This window comes from Chrysemys picta, chromosome 3, assembly GCF_011386835.1.
Source record: "Chrysemys picta bellii isolate R12L10 chromosome 3, ASM1138683v2, whole genome shotgun sequence".
In the NCBI taxonomy this organism is placed as follows: Eukaryota; Metazoa; Chordata; order Testudines; family Emydidae; genus Chrysemys; species Chrysemys picta.
The window spans coordinates 125480607-125498975 of NC_088793.1; the positions used below are offsets into that span (position 1 = coordinate 125480607).

The 18369-nt window shown below is 43.9% G+C and overlaps 1 protein-coding gene across 3 annotated transcripts in view; it reads right to left on the reverse strand.

Moving 5' to 3' along the window:
- The window catches only part of RPS6KA2 (ribosomal protein S6 kinase A2), a 446243-nt gene that overhangs the window by 44478 nt on the left and 383396 nt on the right, over window positions 1–18369 (reverse strand). For all 3 annotated transcript variants that reach the window (XM_065590436.1, XM_065590438.1, XM_065590437.1), the window contains one exon: window positions 7059–7161. In XM_065590436.1, the coding sequence (XP_065446508.1) occupies window positions 7059–7161 (103 nt within the window). The remainder of the gene's footprint in view (window positions 1–7058; window positions 7162–18369) is intronic.

An 18369-nucleotide genomic window follows, 5' to 3' on the forward strand; every position in this document is an offset into this window, starting at 1 on the left:
TCTTTATTCCTGGCCGTGAAAAGTGGTTCATATAAGATGGTTGTTCGTAAGATTGATGTTTGTGAAATCGAGGTTCTACTGAATTATTTCCCCCTCTCTCCCCTGTCCCCGGAGCCCTGCTCTGAGGCCTGGGAATTGCCACAACCAGAAGGAGTGTAGAGAAGCATGAATGGAGATGTGTTGTCTGGGTCAGGGCAGTGGGGAGAAACCACAGGTCTGGAACAATGGCAGATGTATGGTGCCTCTGCACAGCTGGTTCCTGGCCTGGTTGAAATCTAGCAGGTTTAGGGGTGGGAGCAGTCGCCTATTCCATGTGGGAATGGGGGGGAGGGAGAGCATGTAGGGTTGCCCCTGGATAGACCAACTGGACCAACTACTCTGAAGGGATCATCAGGGATATTTCTTTCCCTTAAGATCCTCTCTCATTGTAAAGCCCATGGAAGGGGGTAATCTGGGTCTTAAAAAGTTTAAATCCTTCTGCCCTTTGAGTCACACACCCATACAACATTCTCTGGTAGCCAGCCCAAGAATTAACCTGACATAGCAAGGAAAATAAGAGTTACATTGTATTTATCATTTTTAAAATGAACACTTATAAACATTTTTAAACAAAGCAAATAACAGGGCTCAGTAATAGCTACTGGTACCATCCCTGGATTTTAACTAGATGGGTATTCTAAAACCCATGCTACTTATTTTTTCCCCTTTCATTGTTTTTCTGATGCTTCCTCCAGTTACAAAGCAAGCATTTTTCTACAAAAAGGTCAAGGAGCTAAACCTTCCTTATTAAAGTACCTCCTGGTAGAAAACTTGTAGGACATCCAGTTTCACCTGAGCAAAGAGCGTACGTCCCCCTAGGGCCAGGTATACAACTCTTGATTCTTGCGTGCAACCTCTGTTGACATCAATAGCGATGTTAATTGATGTCAATGGGCCTGGCATGCACAGTTGTTCATGGTCCTTAGTGCCCTGGAATTACCCAGCAAGGTAAACATTTCCCAAAGAAATGCAGTAAGAATAATGAATAGAGAAAGAGATGCTCTAAACAGTTCTTCTGAGGCCAGCATATGACAAACATGTTAAGAGGAAATGATCTGCCCCACACTGTAGAGGTTAGTGCAGCCAAGGTTGCAGCTGGTACGTACTTCATCAGGGATCATTCTTAGCTTTGACATGAATTAGAAATAAACACAGTGAGTCAGACCCATCTCCAGAGCGTCAGAAAGATCATGTTTGTTTGTTAAAATTATCTGAGCTGGCTGTTCATCTCTCAGCATATTGGAGAGTTCTCTCTTTCCAAAAGCTCACACTGAATCACCAGGCCTCATGCAAAATCAGATGCTGCACTGGCATATGCATCACATTAGTTTTACAAGCCTGGCTAATAAAAAAGTAGGAATGAACATTTTGGTGTAGGGACAGGCCCAAATCAAAACCAAATCTGAACACACTTGAACTTTAGGAAAACTCAGCTCCTGCTCCAAACTCTATGACCCCAGTGCCTTTCTACTTAAAAGCTAACTACTAATCCACAGCCAATTTCTTCATCGACAACTGCACTAATTATTTTGTTTCCAACATCAAAAGTTGACCACAACTAGCTAGTATGTCTATAAACATGACTTTAATCTGTCCGCACTGAGTCTCTCAAATGCACATTGATCTCTCAAACTAAAAAAAAAAAAAAAAAAAATCATTTTGCACTTCTATAGCATCTTTCATAAGAAGATCTCAAAGTACTTTACAAATATCAATTAACTGAGTTTCACAATACTACTTGGGAGGTAAGCATTGTTATCCTTGTTTTACAGATAGAGAAACAGACACGGAGATGAAGTGACAATGTCACACAGGATATCTGGCTCACAACAGAAACCAGGAATCCTGACTCCTTGTTGTCTGTTCTCTCCTAGACCACACAAAACAACTTCTGATGTAGCAAATTATTCAACTGGTAAGTTATTGGGGCCAAAACTGATATGTAAATATTTTCCAGACAGGAGAACTCATTCAGAATGTAAAACAACAGGTTATGCTTGTATAGGGTTACCATACGTCCTCTTTTTCCCGGACATGTCCGGCTTTTCGGCAGTCAAACCCCTGTCCGGGGGGAATTGCCAAAAAGCCGAACATGTCCGGGAAAATGGCGGCTCTGTTTAAGAGCCGGGCTGCCTGAACGCTACCGGCTTCGGGCAGCCCCGTGCCTCCAGACCCTGCGCCGCCAGAGCCCGGGAGGGGAAGTGCCCGGCTGGGGGCACAGGGTCTGGAGGCAGGGGGGCTGCCCGAAGCCGGTAGCGCTCGGGCAGCCCGGCTCTTAAACAGAGCCGGGGCGGCTGGAGCCGCCGGGGCTCTGTGTAACTGACCCAGTGTCAGTTACACAGAGCCAAAGAGGAGAAAAGCCTCCAGCCCCCGGGGCTCTGTGTAACTGACACAGTGTCAGTTACACAGAGCCGCAGCCGCTGGAGGCTCTGTTTAAGAACCGGGCTGCCCGAGAGCTACCGGCTTCGGGCAGCCCCCTTGCCTCCGGACCCTGCGCCCCCAGCCGGGCACTTCCCCTCCCGGGCTCCAGCAGCGCAGGGTCCGGAGGCATGGGGGCTGCCCAAAGCCGGTAGCGCTGGGGCAGCCCGGCTCTTAAACAGAGCCTAAGAGGAGCAGAGCCTCCAGCTGCGGGGGCTCTGCTCCTCTTCGGCTCTGTGTAACTTATACAGTGTAAGTTACGGAGAGCCGCGGGAGCCCGGGAGGGGAAGTGCCCGGCCGGGGGCGCAGGGTCCGGAGGCATGGGGGCTGCCCAAAGCCCGAGCGCTACCGGCTTCACGGTTTGCTGGGCAGCCTCCAGACCCTGCGCCCCCAGCTGGGCGCTTCCCCTCCCGGGCTCCAGCTGCGCTGGGGAAGTGCCGGCTGGGGGCGCAGGGTCTGGGGGCTGCCCAGGAAACCGTGATGCTGGTAGCACTGGGGCAGCCCTTTCCCCCTGGCTGGGAGTGGGAGGGAGGAGGGGGCGGAGTTAGGGTGGGGAAGGGGTGGAGTTGGGGCGGGGCTAGGGGTGGGGATATGGGCGGGGCCATGGCCCGTGGAGGGTCCTCTTTTTTTATTTATGAGATATGGTAACCCTATGCTTGTACTTTGTTTTTATTTCTCTCTGGCAGCCTCAATAAAACTCAGCAACAGAATTATCATGACCAAGATATAGGCCATCTTTACAGCACTGTCTGTTTGAGTTTGTCATTAGTGACAGGGTGGATAATTCTCAGGTCCGAATCATGACAGAAAGGAAACAATAAAACATGCGCCTGTTTGACCCCATTAGACATACAATGTGCTCCTATGATGATGACAGTTTCTGTATAACATACTCCTCCAAGTGTAGATCTACACAGCCAAGCAGCGAGAGGGAGACCCTGGCACACATTTATGTAGCATTTGTCAGGCTGTAGCCCCTTTTTTCTGCCTCCTCCAGAAGTTCTGGCTGCACTTTCTCCTACACCTCCTTGTATTTGCACAGCTCATCCATGGCCCAGCAAAATCGTGAGGCCTCCTTGTCAACCCCTCCTCCTGGTGCTGGCCAAAATGGCCATCCAGCAGACCAGAAGGAAGAAGTTTGATCAGGGTGGGGTGTAGAGAGGCTGCTCTAAGACTGTGGGGCCTGTTTCCATTCTTTTGTTGCTTCACGTCTCTGAGTGATGTCCACTGGCTCCTTGTATTACTTGGAGGAGTGGTGGATGTTATTCTCTGCTTGATGTCCCCCTCTGGATCCCTCATTTTGGCCCTATGAGCTTGACTCCTGTCCCTGCATTCTCCTTTTTTGTCCCTCGAACTAAGTTGTGGTCTGGGCTTTGTGGTTTCTCCACCTTGGCTCAGGGGGAGGGTCTTTAGTTTTGAGTGAGCCTACGCCTTCCCCTCCTAATACCTGCAGTAGGTACACAGCCAGCTGGTTCTTTAACAGACACCACAGTATGCTGCTGTAGATGATTCACATTAATTTGGGGATCAGAGTGTTCATAAAAGCAAAGAATTCACCTAAACATTGGGTGGACACAAGTATAATGGAGGCGGGCCCTGTCCAACCTTCACTACATTGTTTTTTCATTTCATCATTGACATATGAATTCACACAGTGCAGCACTTGAAGAACTCTGTAATATAATTTTATTATATAGGTTCTTAGAAAGTGGCACTCTTCAAAGCCCACCCCAGGGGTAGTCAATTATTTTTTGTCAAGGTCCAAATTTCTTGGTCAAGGTATAGCCAAGGTCCAGACTTCAGAGAAAATAATAAAAAAATAATGATAATAAGTAAATAAAAAAATTTGGGGGTCCATTCAAAAGCATCTGGGGGTACAGATTTGGCCCACGGTCTGCCTATTGACTACTCCTGGCCTACCCTATTGCATTTAAGCAGACAATACCCCATGCTTATTATACTTTTTAAATTCACATACACAAATATTTATCTGAAGCTCTTTAATTCTAAGCAACCTCATATTGCACAAATCACGTATCCAGCAAAAATCCATTACCACAAAATCACACTTGTCCAAGTATTTTTGATGTCCACAAAACATTTAGGACAAATTATATATTTATGCTGCAGGAAGGTAGCAAGTAGACACCACTTTATTGTAGGGAATAACCCGGATCCTAATGGATACATATCAATGACAAGAAACTACACATTTGAACAGTAACTGATACAAATACTAGGCTTCTGTAATATAATTCCACTTACTGCTAGAACATAATCAATCATTAAATTAAGATACAGTTATTATGATTAATTGTGAATAGAAGGCAAAAATTACATTACAGTAAAAGGGTGACATAATGACCCACAACACAGAAGCTTCATAATAAACATAATAAACCACAATGGAGAAGCTTAATTGGTTTACAGTTTCAACAGACCCATAGGATGTACGGGAACCATGGGATTGTTCACTGTTTCCTTTTCTTTTTCTTAACAAAATAAATAATTTCAATGGAAAACTATTTGTTAGCAAAGATATGGTGCTGGGACAAGGACTACTGTAGATGGGCCTGATTTTTATTTATATGGCGGCCCCTTTACCCTGCTCTGGAAGTGTAAGGGGGGGGTCTTAAAGTGGCAACAGATCACATTTACACCCATTTTAAAATTATTGGGCCTGATTCTTATTTAGACATCTACTCTGCAAATGAAGGTGCGACTGTAGCGTGTGTAGGCATACGTGCACTAGCTTTAATCTAGCTACCGAAGGTAACAAGAATAGTGAAGATGTGGTGGCACAGGTTTCAGCGTGGGCTAGCAACCTGAGTATGTACCCAGGTTCCCTGGCGGGACTGTACCGGGGCAGCTGGCCCATGCTGAAGTCTGTCCTGCCATGACTTCACTACTATTGTTACCTGTGCTAGATAGATTAAAGCCAGCATCGGTATGCCTTCCTGTGCTGTAATCACTTGTGCCCTGGCACTGGAAGAGGGTCTTAATGCAAATGGGGCTCAGGCCAAATAATTTAAAAAAGAGTCCCCATGTAAGTCTGTTTTGCACAAAATATCAAATTGAATCTGACAGTTAATGATCAGAAAATACCTGTGAAAAGAAACATATGTAGTATTAACTATGTTCATCAGCACACTCGGGCAGACCGTGGTTTTCATGCCAATAAAACTGGCAAAGCGTGAACCCCAAAAGCATTTAGATGTCCAAATGTGTCTCTCACCTTCTTCAAACTAACTGCCAGACCACAAATCTCACAAGAACAGACTAGCTTGTGAAGTTTCCAGCATTTCACAGATGTGCCTCCAGGTTCCATAGAGATCTGAATTAAATGTACAAATAGTGGTGTAAAAATGTCTGGTACCCTACAGGGGATGCAGCTCTCCCTGTGCCTGCAACAGCCCTCAAGAGCCTGACCGTAGCAAAAAATTAGGAAGTGTAAAGGGGTGATCAAAATAAAGTGTTACAAGCATTTTTCACACCGTGAAAAGTTTGAGTCAAGCTTTGGGTGAAGATCTGAATTATTTTTAAGAGCGAGGCCTTAGGCAAAACCACAATCAGCCTGAACCAAAACTATGGGAAAGTTCAGCTTTGGGTCCAAGTGCCATGATCCATCTCTAGTGGTTTTATTCTTATCAGAACTGATCCACTCATTTCTTATAATTCTGAGACAAGCTGGGGGTTGAAGCTTGAAGCCAGAGGCTGCAATTTTATTCTAATACTTAACATTATCTATAGCACTTACCATCTTCAAAGGGCTTTACAAACAATAAAAAGTAACTCTTTGCACTGGTGGGGCACATAGTTAAGTATTATTGTGTCCATTTTGCAGATGGGGAAACTGTGGCAGAGTGGTTAAATGATTTGTCCAGGGTCACAGAGAGTCAGTGTTGCAGCTGGGATTGGTGCTTAGGAGGTTACTGGTACCACTGTTGTCTGTTCAAAAGACTGACCTACAAGGGTAACAACTGCCCGGCATATGTTATCGCCAGTCTGAAGTGGAAATTATGAATAAAAATAGGAACAACAGTCCCATCTGGAGCATTTATTGGTCATTAACCAGTTGGATGTTATGAGCCAAATTCTCTGCAGGCATAAATCCACTGGCTTCACTGGAGTTTTGCCAGCAGAGAATTTGCCTCTCCATCAGGGTTAACATTCATCAAGTTCCACTGGTCAGAGTGTTCTAGGGCATTTCACAATTAAATCAGACAGAAGTGTAACACAGTTACATACTAACTTGCACAGCGGCCAAATCCTTTGAAATTGTTGTCATTTAAAACAGTTACAATTATTTAACCTAACCAAAAAAATAAAAATAAAAAATCAAACAATAAAAACCTGCAATTTTTCTTTAGTTTCGGTAATATCAGACACCTTTCCTTTCTGGATGACATACCCAATGACAAGTTGGAGAAGTAACTATGGGCTTGTTCCTGAGAAATGCTGAGCACTCACAGCTTCCTGCTGGCTTGACCCGACAAGGCCCACTGATTCCACAAATGATCAGGCCTATTGACTTTAGTGGGGGTGGAGCTATTAACTGAAAATATCCATCACTGCTGTTCCATCTCATGATTGATGCTAACCTGTAGGGGTCCGTGATGTGAACTCCGGGTCAAAATGAAACGTGTCTTCTGGCCGTCCCACCGCTGGTTTAAAAGGTGGCTTGATTTCTTTTCTATATAGTTTCTACGAGAACAATGATAGAGAACAATCAATGATATAACATCCCATAGCAGCAGTCAGGTCCAAGTGCAGGATCACACACTTCTTTAGCATGTCCTCTGTCAGGAGAACTATGTGCCACACTGGCAGGGAGTGATATACTTGAGGATGCAGCAGCTGCTCCTGCTGATTATATCTATGTCCTACTAAGACTTTGCCATTTTTAATTATTATGACCCAGGGTCTATACAAAATGCACCCTTTAGCTACAGAATGGCACAAAAATTCAAGCTAGGTGTGCACCTGGGAATTGGCTGCTCTTCCAGGCTGTGCCAGAGGGTTTTCTGGGGAGGCAATGTGCAGTTTGCAGAGAGTTTCAAGTGGCTGGTGATGGGACATTAGATGGGGAGAGCTCTGAGTTATTACAGAGAATTCTTTCCCAGGTATCTGCCTGGTGGATCTTGCCCACATGCTCAGGGTTTAACAGATTGCCATATTTGGGGTCGGGAAGGAATTTTCCCCTGGGTCAGATTAGCAGAGACCCTGGGGTTTTCGCCTTCCTCTGCAGCATGGGGCATTGGTCACTTGCTGGTTTAAACTAGAGTAAATGGTGGATTCTCTGTAACTTGAAGTCTTTAAACCAGGGGTTGGCAACCTATCAGAAGTGGTGTGCCGAGTCTTCATTTATTCACCCTAATTTAAGGTTTCGCGTGCCAGTAATACATTTTAACATTTTTAGAAGGTCTCTTTCTATAAGTCTAGAATATATAAACTACTGTTGTACGTAAAGTAAATAAGGTTTTTAAAATGTTTAAGAAGCTTCATTTAAAATTAAATTAAAATGCAGAGCCCCCGGACTGGTGGCCAGGACCCGGGCAGTGTGAGTGCCACTGAAAATCAGCGTGCGCCTTTGACACGTGTGCCATAGGATGTCTACCCCTGCTTTAAACCATGATTTGAAGACTTCAGTAACTCAGCCTGAGGTTAAGATCTATTACAGGAGTGGGTGCGTGAGGTTCTATGGCTTGCGATGTGCAGGAGGTCGTGATCATGATGGTCCTTTCTGACCTTAAATTCTATGCGTCTATGAATTTGCAGATGACAGTAGGAACCAAGCATTCGTGGCCTTTGTTAGGCGGCCCTGAGGGAAAGGGTCACTTTGTTATTAGTATTTATTATTTGGTAAGAACCAACAACGTGCTTGATGCCATACAAGACAAAATAGAGACAGTTGCTGCCGCAAACTGCTTACAGTCTAAACAGACGACAAGTTGGTGTCTTGTCATTTGTCATGACTGGAAAAGAAAGAGGGTATGTGAACTGGCTAGGAAAATCACAGGGAAGATGAGAACTTGCCAAAGAGAGATAGCAAGAGGGTTCTGCAGATGGGTGGAGGAGTCTGGTTAAGGCACTTGCAGGTGAAACAAGGGATAATACTAGGGATTGGGGGACGGCATGTACAGATAAGAATTCCTGTGTAGGTGTGCTTGTGTTGGAGAGGGAGGGAGCACATATGGAAGACTACACTTGTAACCAGTAATAATAGTACTTTGCACCCCATACCACTTTCCACCCAAATATCTCATAGATGTTTTCCAAACATTAATGACTTAAGTCTCACAATACTCCCATGCAATGGTTAATTATATCAATTTGATAGATAAGTAAACAGAGGAACAAAGTTTTTGGGTGTGATCCAAAGCCCACTGACATAAATAGAAAGACTCCTATTGATTTCAATGGGCTTTGGGTCAGATCCTCTATGAGCTAACCAAGACCACATAGTGTGCTTCATGCCAGTACTGGGAAAAGAGCTTTGATTTGACTCCTTGCCCTTTATTTTCATCACTAGACCATATTCCCTCTTCTATCAGCATTGCTATCTTCTGGCGTCAAAGGGCTGATCTGATTAAAACAGAACATCCTCAATAATTAATATGTTTAAGCACAAATATAATGTTTGTATTAACCTTCAAGCCACAATAAGAGCTGAGAGTTCATCTTCATTAGTGTTTGGAAAGAATATTTTAAGCTAACTCTTAAGAAATAAAACAACTTCATAAATTAGCTGATTTTTCAAAAGATTTAATGGAGCTGATCACATGCTTTCCCCACTCTTCACATGAAGGAAGATTCTCCTTAATGTATGGTTTCTGTAATGGGTGAATTACTCTAATATATGGCATGTGTTATTTATGCTACATAGGCGGCGGGAAAATTCAGTTTGCTTCCTTAGCCAAAGAAAGGATTTCATTACATGCGGCTCAGTCTTTTATTGTCTGTTTATTCTTTTTCCTCTCAAATAAATAAAAAAAAAAAACTTCAAAAAAGAACTCTCATGTTGGCCTGTCACAGAAAGATATAATTGACTAATGTTAGAAATCATGGTGAATTACACAGAACCATGTAGAGTTACTAGCTGTGTAAAGAGATTTTATTGTCTTCCTTGGATTCAGGGTGATGTAACAACTTCAATGTGTCACAATAAAAGGAAGTTATTTACCTTGCTGTAACTGGAGTTCTTTGAGATGTGTGGTCCCTATCTGTATTCCATGGTGGTTATGCATGCACTCCATGTGCCTGAGACTGGAGAATTCTTTCAATTAGCAACTGTTAGTCCATGTCTGTGCCCCTGCTCGCTTCAAGCGCCACTCTGAGGGTGTAAGGGGCAGGGTAGACTGCCTCCCTTGTTCCTTTTCTATTGCAAATCTAGTCATGATTGAAGCAGAGGGGAAGAAGAGCTAGTAGCGGAACACAGATGGGGACCACGTATCTTAGCGAATTCCAATTATAACAAGGCAAGTAACTTCTCTTTCTTCTTTGAGTGCTAGTTGCTATGTGTATGTCACTGTGAGTGACTAACAAGCAATATTCCCAAAGATGCAAAAGTTGGATCTGGGTCCACTGGCAGTGCCAACAGATCCGTGGATAGGAAACCAGGGCTAGTGAACTGGGTGGGGATAGACTTCTTCCAGAGTCCTGGATTCCCACAGGCATTTGTATCTCTCTGATGAGATTCAGTCCTGATAACAAGGGAAATTGTAGATCTGGGAGGTCAAAGATATAGTCCATAGTGGTATAAATCACCTGCACCGTTGGAGGCTGTGTCTTGTCACTCTGTGCCACCTTAGTAGGCATAGATGGCGGTTCCTTATGTGGCCATGATGGTACCACTGGTGATTGAGTCTCCATCTGTGGAGTTTTCGACAGTACCGGTGGTTCCTTGTCCTTCTTGTCCCAGTGCTTCATTTTAGGTGGCACCACAGTCAGTGTCCAAGTTGATGCAGATGCTGATACAGAAGAAATCTTGCTCCTATGCGTCTTTTGAAGAGGCCATTAAGTTTTAGGAGGGCCTCAGGTGTTATGAATTGAGCGTGAAGGCTCACCTGACTTGTAGAAGGTTGGGGAGGGATCTCTCCTCTTTGAGGGTCTAAAAGTGGATCTGCTTTGACATCTGTGAGAGTGCCCCTTATTCTCATAAGGAGGCCCAACCAAAAGGTCTTTCCCACTCCTGTCTCCACTCTGGAGTCAGACATAGTACTCAAGAGAGTGCTTCTTGCTGACCCTGGCCAATGTATAAGGTGCTTCCAAAGCTGAAGTTCTCATGCTTGCCACGTTTGGTTGGGAAAAGAGTGGCAGGTACTGCACTTAGCAGAGATTTGAGCATCTCTGAGGCAGCAGAGGGAACCCTGGTGGCTGTTGCTAACTGAACAGGAGTGGGGGCAGGAGACACAGTTTTTGAAGTCCGATATGTTGAGCAAAATCTAAGTACCCCGCCAAGTGACTAGGAGAGTTCCCAGGGTGGGGATTCTAACACTGGGTAACTGGGGAGCTATAAAACACTAACTAACAATTAAAAATCCCTGAGAACAGCATAACTTGAATATTTACAGGAGAAGAGAACGATCAGCTCTGGACACTGGAGGATTCCAACCCAGGCCATGCAGCAGTAAGAAAGAACTGGAGAGGTGGTTGGTCTGCCCTGCCCTTTATGCTCTTGGTGTGGAGCCCGAGGAGGGCACGGGTGCTGTCCTGGAACAAGAGACTTACAAGAATTCTCCAGTCTCAGGTGCATCGAGCACATGCATACCCACAGTGGAATACACATAGGGACTAGCACTCAAAGAAAAAAGAGAGATATACTCAGGCATACAGGTTTGGATAAGCATCCAAGCTTCTGTATATTTATCAAATCCCCAAACGTTTTGAGGCTCTGACAATTATTATAGTCAGATTAATTCACATCTAATCACCAGAATGCATATAGAGACCTCTGACAGTTCGAGGACTCTTTGCTTCTAGAACTCCAGTTTGTTTGGAGAATTAACCCTGACATTTTTTGCAATTACCTATTTCATATTTCCGACACTAGGCTAGGAAACCTGTCAAGAATTTGCTTAGTTTGACAGGTTAAAAAATTATATTCTGTAATTGAGGTTCTATTGCATCTGAACATATCTGCTATATAGAGATGCTTTTTGTACAGAGCTTAATATTGGAGCTAGTCAGGAATTTTCTGTCGAAATATTTTTTTGACAGAAAATGCAGTTTCTGCAAAATCAAAATTTTCGGCGGGAATTATTTTGAAAATAATGTGTCAATTTTCCATCAGGAAAATCTAAACTAAATATTTCATTTTCAGGTTGTTTTCGGTCAGTATGACTTTACTTTGGGTATGCTTCGGCTGCCACAGCACCTCATGGGAGTTGTACTTTGGATGCTTCCTACCTCCATTCTTCTCTATGGGGTGGGTTCCATGGCTAGACTACACCTCTATGACACACCACGGTCTCCCCTTTGGTTAAACCAACACCATGCCTCATGGAACTCATGTGACCATGGTGCATCATGGGTGATGTAGTATGACCAGGGAGCCTGGCCCACATCAGGAAATGGAGGTATAAGACACAAATTCAGCTCCCATGAGTCACTGAGGCATCTCTGGTTAAGGCTGAACCAAGTTGAAATGAAACATTTTGATTTGAAGATGTCAAATCATTTAGTTTTAGTTTCTAATGGAAATATAGAAACAAAATGTTTTGAATTGAAAATTTTCCGAACTTTCCATTCTGCCAAAATTTTTGATAGTTAAATATTTTGTCCCGTTATTGTCATGTTTAGAATTATCAGAATTTCCACAGGCTGGAAATTCTGATTTTAGTACCACCTCTACTTAATAAGTGTTGCTATTATACTTTGTTATTATCTTTGCCCTCAGTCCCTGTTGCAAACTTGGGTGGTCACTGGACATTTCTTTCTCTGCGATGCATGTAATGAGCTGGCAATAAAGTGTTTGGGACTCACATCTGTCTCTCATTATTCATGAACACTTTACTTATCATAATTCATTTTCAATGGATACATGAAAGAGATACAGATGTAAGTGCCCTATGCACGCATCTGGCAGATATCAAGAAAAAGAAAATGATTTAATTTAATTGAGAACTATTTAGTAATTTTCTGCACTGAGCCGAGTGTCTTTGATGAAGAATTGAGTTATTCCTTAGACACCTTCCAGAAATAGAAAGAAGCTGCTCTCTGCAGTGACGCATTTGCAGGACAGGAATAAACTTCCTTGATACATACACCTGTCACAGAAAAATCTAATAAACAGACAAAAGACTAAGCTATCTTTTAAAATGTTAGCCCTTAACAACACTAATGGCAAATGACAGAAAGGGCACCAGAATTCACAACCCTGGATCAGCTTTTGCTGTTGATAACATCTATAATTAATTTATATTGTGAATTTAGTTTGACCTTTATGATGAATGTGTATTCTGGTAAAGAAAACAGAGGGAGTGGGGAAGAAAAAGAACTCCCACCCTATCAGCCAGATCTGATGAAAGGAATGAAATTCACTCCTACTTTATACATCAATCCTATCTGTGATGAATAGAGTCCTAACTCAGCCTTTTCCCCCTAGACCTGATGAAAAAAACAGATATTCATGTCCATCTCTTCTGACTGAGGGTTGTACAAAAGGATTTCATAGACCCAGTGAAGAGCCAAAGCTTCTATAAGCACAATCTGCAAGGGAAAAATAATAAGAAAAAGCATTTGGGACCCAAATTCTGCCCTCAGACACACTGCTGCTTTTAAATCAGCTGAAGTCAATGGGAGTGGTGTCTATTTGTCTTGGGGAACAAATGGGCCCTAAACGTAGAGATTGTAGGCACATGAATTGCTGTGAGAGTTGGGCACCTAACTCCCTCAAACTCCCTTAAAATCTCAGCCCAGACCTTTACTCTGAAAGGATGTCAATTTATTTAAAGGAGAATCTACCAAATTTGTGCTGCAGTGGCCTGATGGATGTTTCGTAGCACTGAGATGGAGATTTGCAGAAGAAAGCAACAGAGGGTCCTGTGGCACCTTTAAGACTAAAGGTGCCACAGGACCCTCTGTTGCTTTTTACAGATTCAGACTAACACGGCTACCCCTCTGATATTTGCAGAAGAGACACCTTTGTCTGTGTCACCCTGGAAAGTGCAGATTTAGGACTCTGTTATTGCAGTGACAGTAACAGTAGTATGGAGGCTTTTACAAAGATTGGCCAGTGCTACAATTTTGGCTTTGGGATAAACACTATGGACCAGATTTTTCAGTCGGTCAAGTTCACTATGTGTTGTTTACACAAAGTAGAGTGCACCTAAAGTGGCTGGGGATTTGCACTAGAGAATTGCCCTTGTGTAGGGGGAATCTCTATTGGCATAAAGCTGATGAAGGCTGCTCTGCTTCCTCCAGCACCAGAGCCCTCCCTCTTGCTGAAAGTGGAGGGAGGGTGCGTGTCTGGGTGAGGAGGCATGGCAGATCTAGGTTCCATTACATCCGATTCTCCACTGGCATAAGGTCTCTGAAGGACTATACCTCAGTGGTATATGTTAAATCTGCCTCTCTGCAGCTTCACTTCACTGACCAGCTCCCCAAGAGCCCCCCTTCTCCACTGCATCTCAGCAGAACTCAAGTTCAGTGGAAAATCAAGCCTTCACAACTCAGTTCTCAAATTATTGTACTGGTTCCCACTTGCCCAACTACAGTTAAGGGTCTGTCTTCAGAAGGGTATATAACTCATAGGGCTGCCCAGAGGATTCAGGGGGCCTGGGGCAAAGCAATTTCGGGGGCCCCTTCCATAAAAAAAAGTGCCAATACTATAGAATACTATATTCTCGTGGGGCCTGTAGGGCCTGGGGCAAATTGCCCCCCCCCCCCCGGGCGGCCCTGATAACTCAGCCATGAAAATGCAGCCTAGGCTGAAATATGGCATCAAATGGACTCAGCCTCAGAACTAGGAATGGGAGAATTCACTGAATTACAGTGTGGGTTCTGAGGCGGAGCTTGGCAAATATCAGAACGTGCAAAGCCCAGCCTACCCTCCTCTTTCCACCCCTGGGCTGAAGATAGATACAGAGAACCACTGTTCCTCTTGGCCTTCCTCGTGCATTCAGCTCTCCTGTACTGCTCCTTCTATGAGGATGGGCTGCTGGTGCTTCAGCTCTCCTTAGACAGTAATAGGGAAGCAGCTGACCTCACTCTGCCTAGCTCAGTTGCCAAGGTGCTTGTGATATATTTGAATGTATTGAATGGAGGGTTGAATCTCTTCGTGTGAACTTGCAGTTATTTTTTAAGCAGTTGCTGATGCTGAATTTACTGTTATATAGTGGTTACTCTGTTTTTCTTCTATCTCTATGCAGTACAGAGTCAGCCATCCTGGCTCCACCTGTATGGATGTGTCTGGGTTATAATCAGGGATTTGTGCTACGTCCACAATACACAACAATGGGTGACGAGGGTGGGGTGTCAAGAACCTTCTATCCATCCAAACAGCAAGACAATCTGTGACCTTGCTTACAATCCCTAAGAGCTAACAGCAGCTAAAGTAACAGCAGCGAGGTGAAATGGCAAGCGGTATTGGAAAAATGGAGGCCTTTGACGATGCTGTGGAGGACTGGCCCACATAACTAGAGAGACTGGAGGAATATTTTGAAGTAAATGAGAATCCCCGAGCAAAACATGCAGCAGTATTACTGATTGTGATCAGAGGAAAAACCTACAGTTTATTATGTAGTCTGATTGTCCCAGAGAAGCCAGCCAGCAGAACCTTTAAAGAGTGCAAATTGTTCAAGATTGTCACCCAAGCCCCTGCTTACAGCAGAAAGGTTCAGGTTTCATAAGCAGAATCGGCTTGAAAGTGAATCTATTTCCTCCTTTGCAACAGAGTTAAAAAGATTATCAGAACACTGTGCTTTTAAGAATGGACTTAGTGAGGCCCTAAGAGACAGATTTGTATAGGGACTGCTGAATGAAAGCACGCAGAAGAAGCTCATACCTTTAAACGCACAGTAGAAATTGGAGTAGCAATGGAAATTGCAGAAAGGGATGAAATAGAATTGCATACTGGCACTAAAACAGAAATACGAATGCTTACACTATCTGTAACCAGGGCAAGAGTGTCAGGGGACCGGGTCCTAGGCAGCCAGGCCTAGCGGCCAGAGCAGGAGTCAGGCTAGTGGTCAGAGTATGAATGCCAGAGTCAAGGGTTGAAGCGGAGTCAGAGTCAAAGTGGATGGTTGGAGCTGGATTACCAGGAGTTAGGAAAGACAGGAGCAGGGTTGGTTCTGAGGCAGGAGCGAAGCTGGGACAGGATGGGAACAAAGCTGGGTGCAGGACCATGTCTGGGCTGGAGCTGTGGAGGAGCAGAGCAGGAGCAGGACTTAGAAATGAGCACAGGAAGGCAGATAGTACGTGGACATGTGAGTTTAGCAGCCAGCAAGCTACTGCTGTTGTAAGGTTTAAGAACCACCTGGCTGGCTTCCTCAGCCAATCAGGCAGGGTGGTCCATCAGGCAACCTGGCTGGCTTGTTAGGCTATGAGGGGTACTGAACAGGTGCTGCTGAGGGCCTTACTCCAGACACAGAGCTGGTCCACTCAGCAGACAGACATGTTATTGGTGTGGAAAAGGGTTCCACGCTCCTTCTGATTGCGGATTTAAAGATGCATATTGCAGAAGCTGTAATAAAAAGGGTAATCTCCAAGCAGTTTCTTGCACTAAGAAAAATAAGGAAGAGACCAAATCAGTAAAGAAAAATGAATATCAATGTACACTATGTAGATAGAGGCAGTAGTGACAGACTGTGAGAGTGGAGTAGCCAACCTGCATATATATATAGCATGAGCAAAAATGACCAGTCCGTAATTTGGTGGGCACCAGGGTGGTGGGCAAAATGCTTAAAATGGAATTGGACACAGGCTCTGCAGTTTCTATTATCTCATGTTTGGAATATGACAAAACTTTTTAAAATACCAAACTGAAGGAGACACTGATGTTACTAAGAATTTATATGGGAGAAAAAAAACAGTGCCAATTGGAGTGATGCAAGTGAATGTGGAGTATAACAATAAGTAGTGTTTATTAGACTTATATGTAATTGAGAAAGGAGGGCCAGCCCTGCGGGGCCATGAATGGTTACATAAGGGTCCACTGGATTAGGTATCTATAAAAATGCTGCAGTCACTCTCAGCAGACTCCACTAAAACAGTTGAACAACAGCTGGAGGGATACTAAGTCAGGCATCGGAAGTAGTCAAGGAGGGCCCAGGAACTCTAAAACACATCAAGGCTAAAACAATCCTAGATGAGAAGGCTCAGCCCAAGTTTCACAGAGCTTGACCTGTCCCTTACAGTATCTTCTCGAAGTTAGATGCTTAACTGGAACATCTGGAAAGAGAGGGCATCCTTTCAAAACTGGCCAGGATTGAGTGGGAAACTGCTACTGTTCCAACTGTAAAAAAGTGTGGTGCAGTAAGTGTGTGTGGAGCTTTTAAGGTCACCATAAACCCTGGACTGACAGTTGAAAAATACCCTCTGCCTTGAATTGAAGATATTTTTGCACCACTGGCAGGGGGACAACAATTCAGCAAAATTGATTTGTCACAGGCCTACCTACGGATAGAAGTTGAGGGAGAATCTAAGGCATACCTCACAATCAACACACAAATGGGTCAGTACCAATTCAACAGACTAGTGTTTGATATTGCTTCAGCTCCTACTATATGTCAATGGGCAATGGACCAAGTTTTGCAAGGTATTCTGAGTACACAATATTATCTGGATGACATTATTGTGACTGGTGGAAGTGATGAAGAACATCTGGAAACCCTGAAAAGGGTATTAAAACATCTGGAAGAATACAGGTTACGAGCTAATTGCATAATATGTTAATTTTTCAAGAACATGATAGGTTATTGTGGGCATGTTATTGATGTACAAGCCCTACATAAATCTCAGGAGAAGGAACAGTCCTGGAAGCTCCCCCGCCAAAGGATGTGTCACAGTTTAGATCATTTCTGGGATTCATCAACTACTATAGCCTATTTGTACCAAACATAGCAACTCTATTGCATCTGCTGAATTGTTTACTGCAGTCTGGTCAAAAGCGGGTTTTGTCATGTGAGTGTCAAAAAGCTTTTCTAGAGGCAAAACAACAGGTCACCTCAGACAGTGTGCTTACATGCTTTAACCCATCCTTGCCCAACAAGTTAGTATGTGATGCTTCCTCACATGGAATTGGGGCGGTTTATGCCAGTATACCATGCCACAACTACCCCAATGTGAAGAAATTTGTTCCAGTCCTTGAGGAAATAACTACTGCTAACAAAAGCCAAGTGAACGACTTCAATAGACAGTGTTGTGAAATTAAGATCTAAACTATTAATTTGTCTATCTGCATTTCTAAAGCACCCATCACCATGGTATCTGGGCACCATATACATATCTGAGAGAAGGATCTAGTTCTCCTTTCTATTTTGAGCCTCTTTTTCAAATGGGATTATGTGTGGTGGTTGCTTGCCCGGTCACCATGCTACTTCAGTACTGGGGAAAAGCCTGCTTCAAAAAAATCAGTCTTGTGCTCAGCCTCAGAAGACTCAGATTCATTCTGGTCTTTGGTGATAAGGGTGTTTCATCCTGAGGGCTTCTGATGGAAAATGCTTTCCCTATGGTCCTTGAATGTTTCTGGACTGTCAGCTGAAGTGTCCCTGTCAATCACAGCTGCCATAGTGGGTTAAAGGGGATAGGCAATTTCTGAGACACCTTGTCCCTTCCCCACTGAGGACTTCAAATATTCTTGCAGTAAAATATATCAGTACTGAAGTCTTTGCTTCAGCTTGCGGGCAGTCAGCAAACATCAACAATGATAAGCCAAGAGTACCATATATTTGGTTGAAGAACAAAATG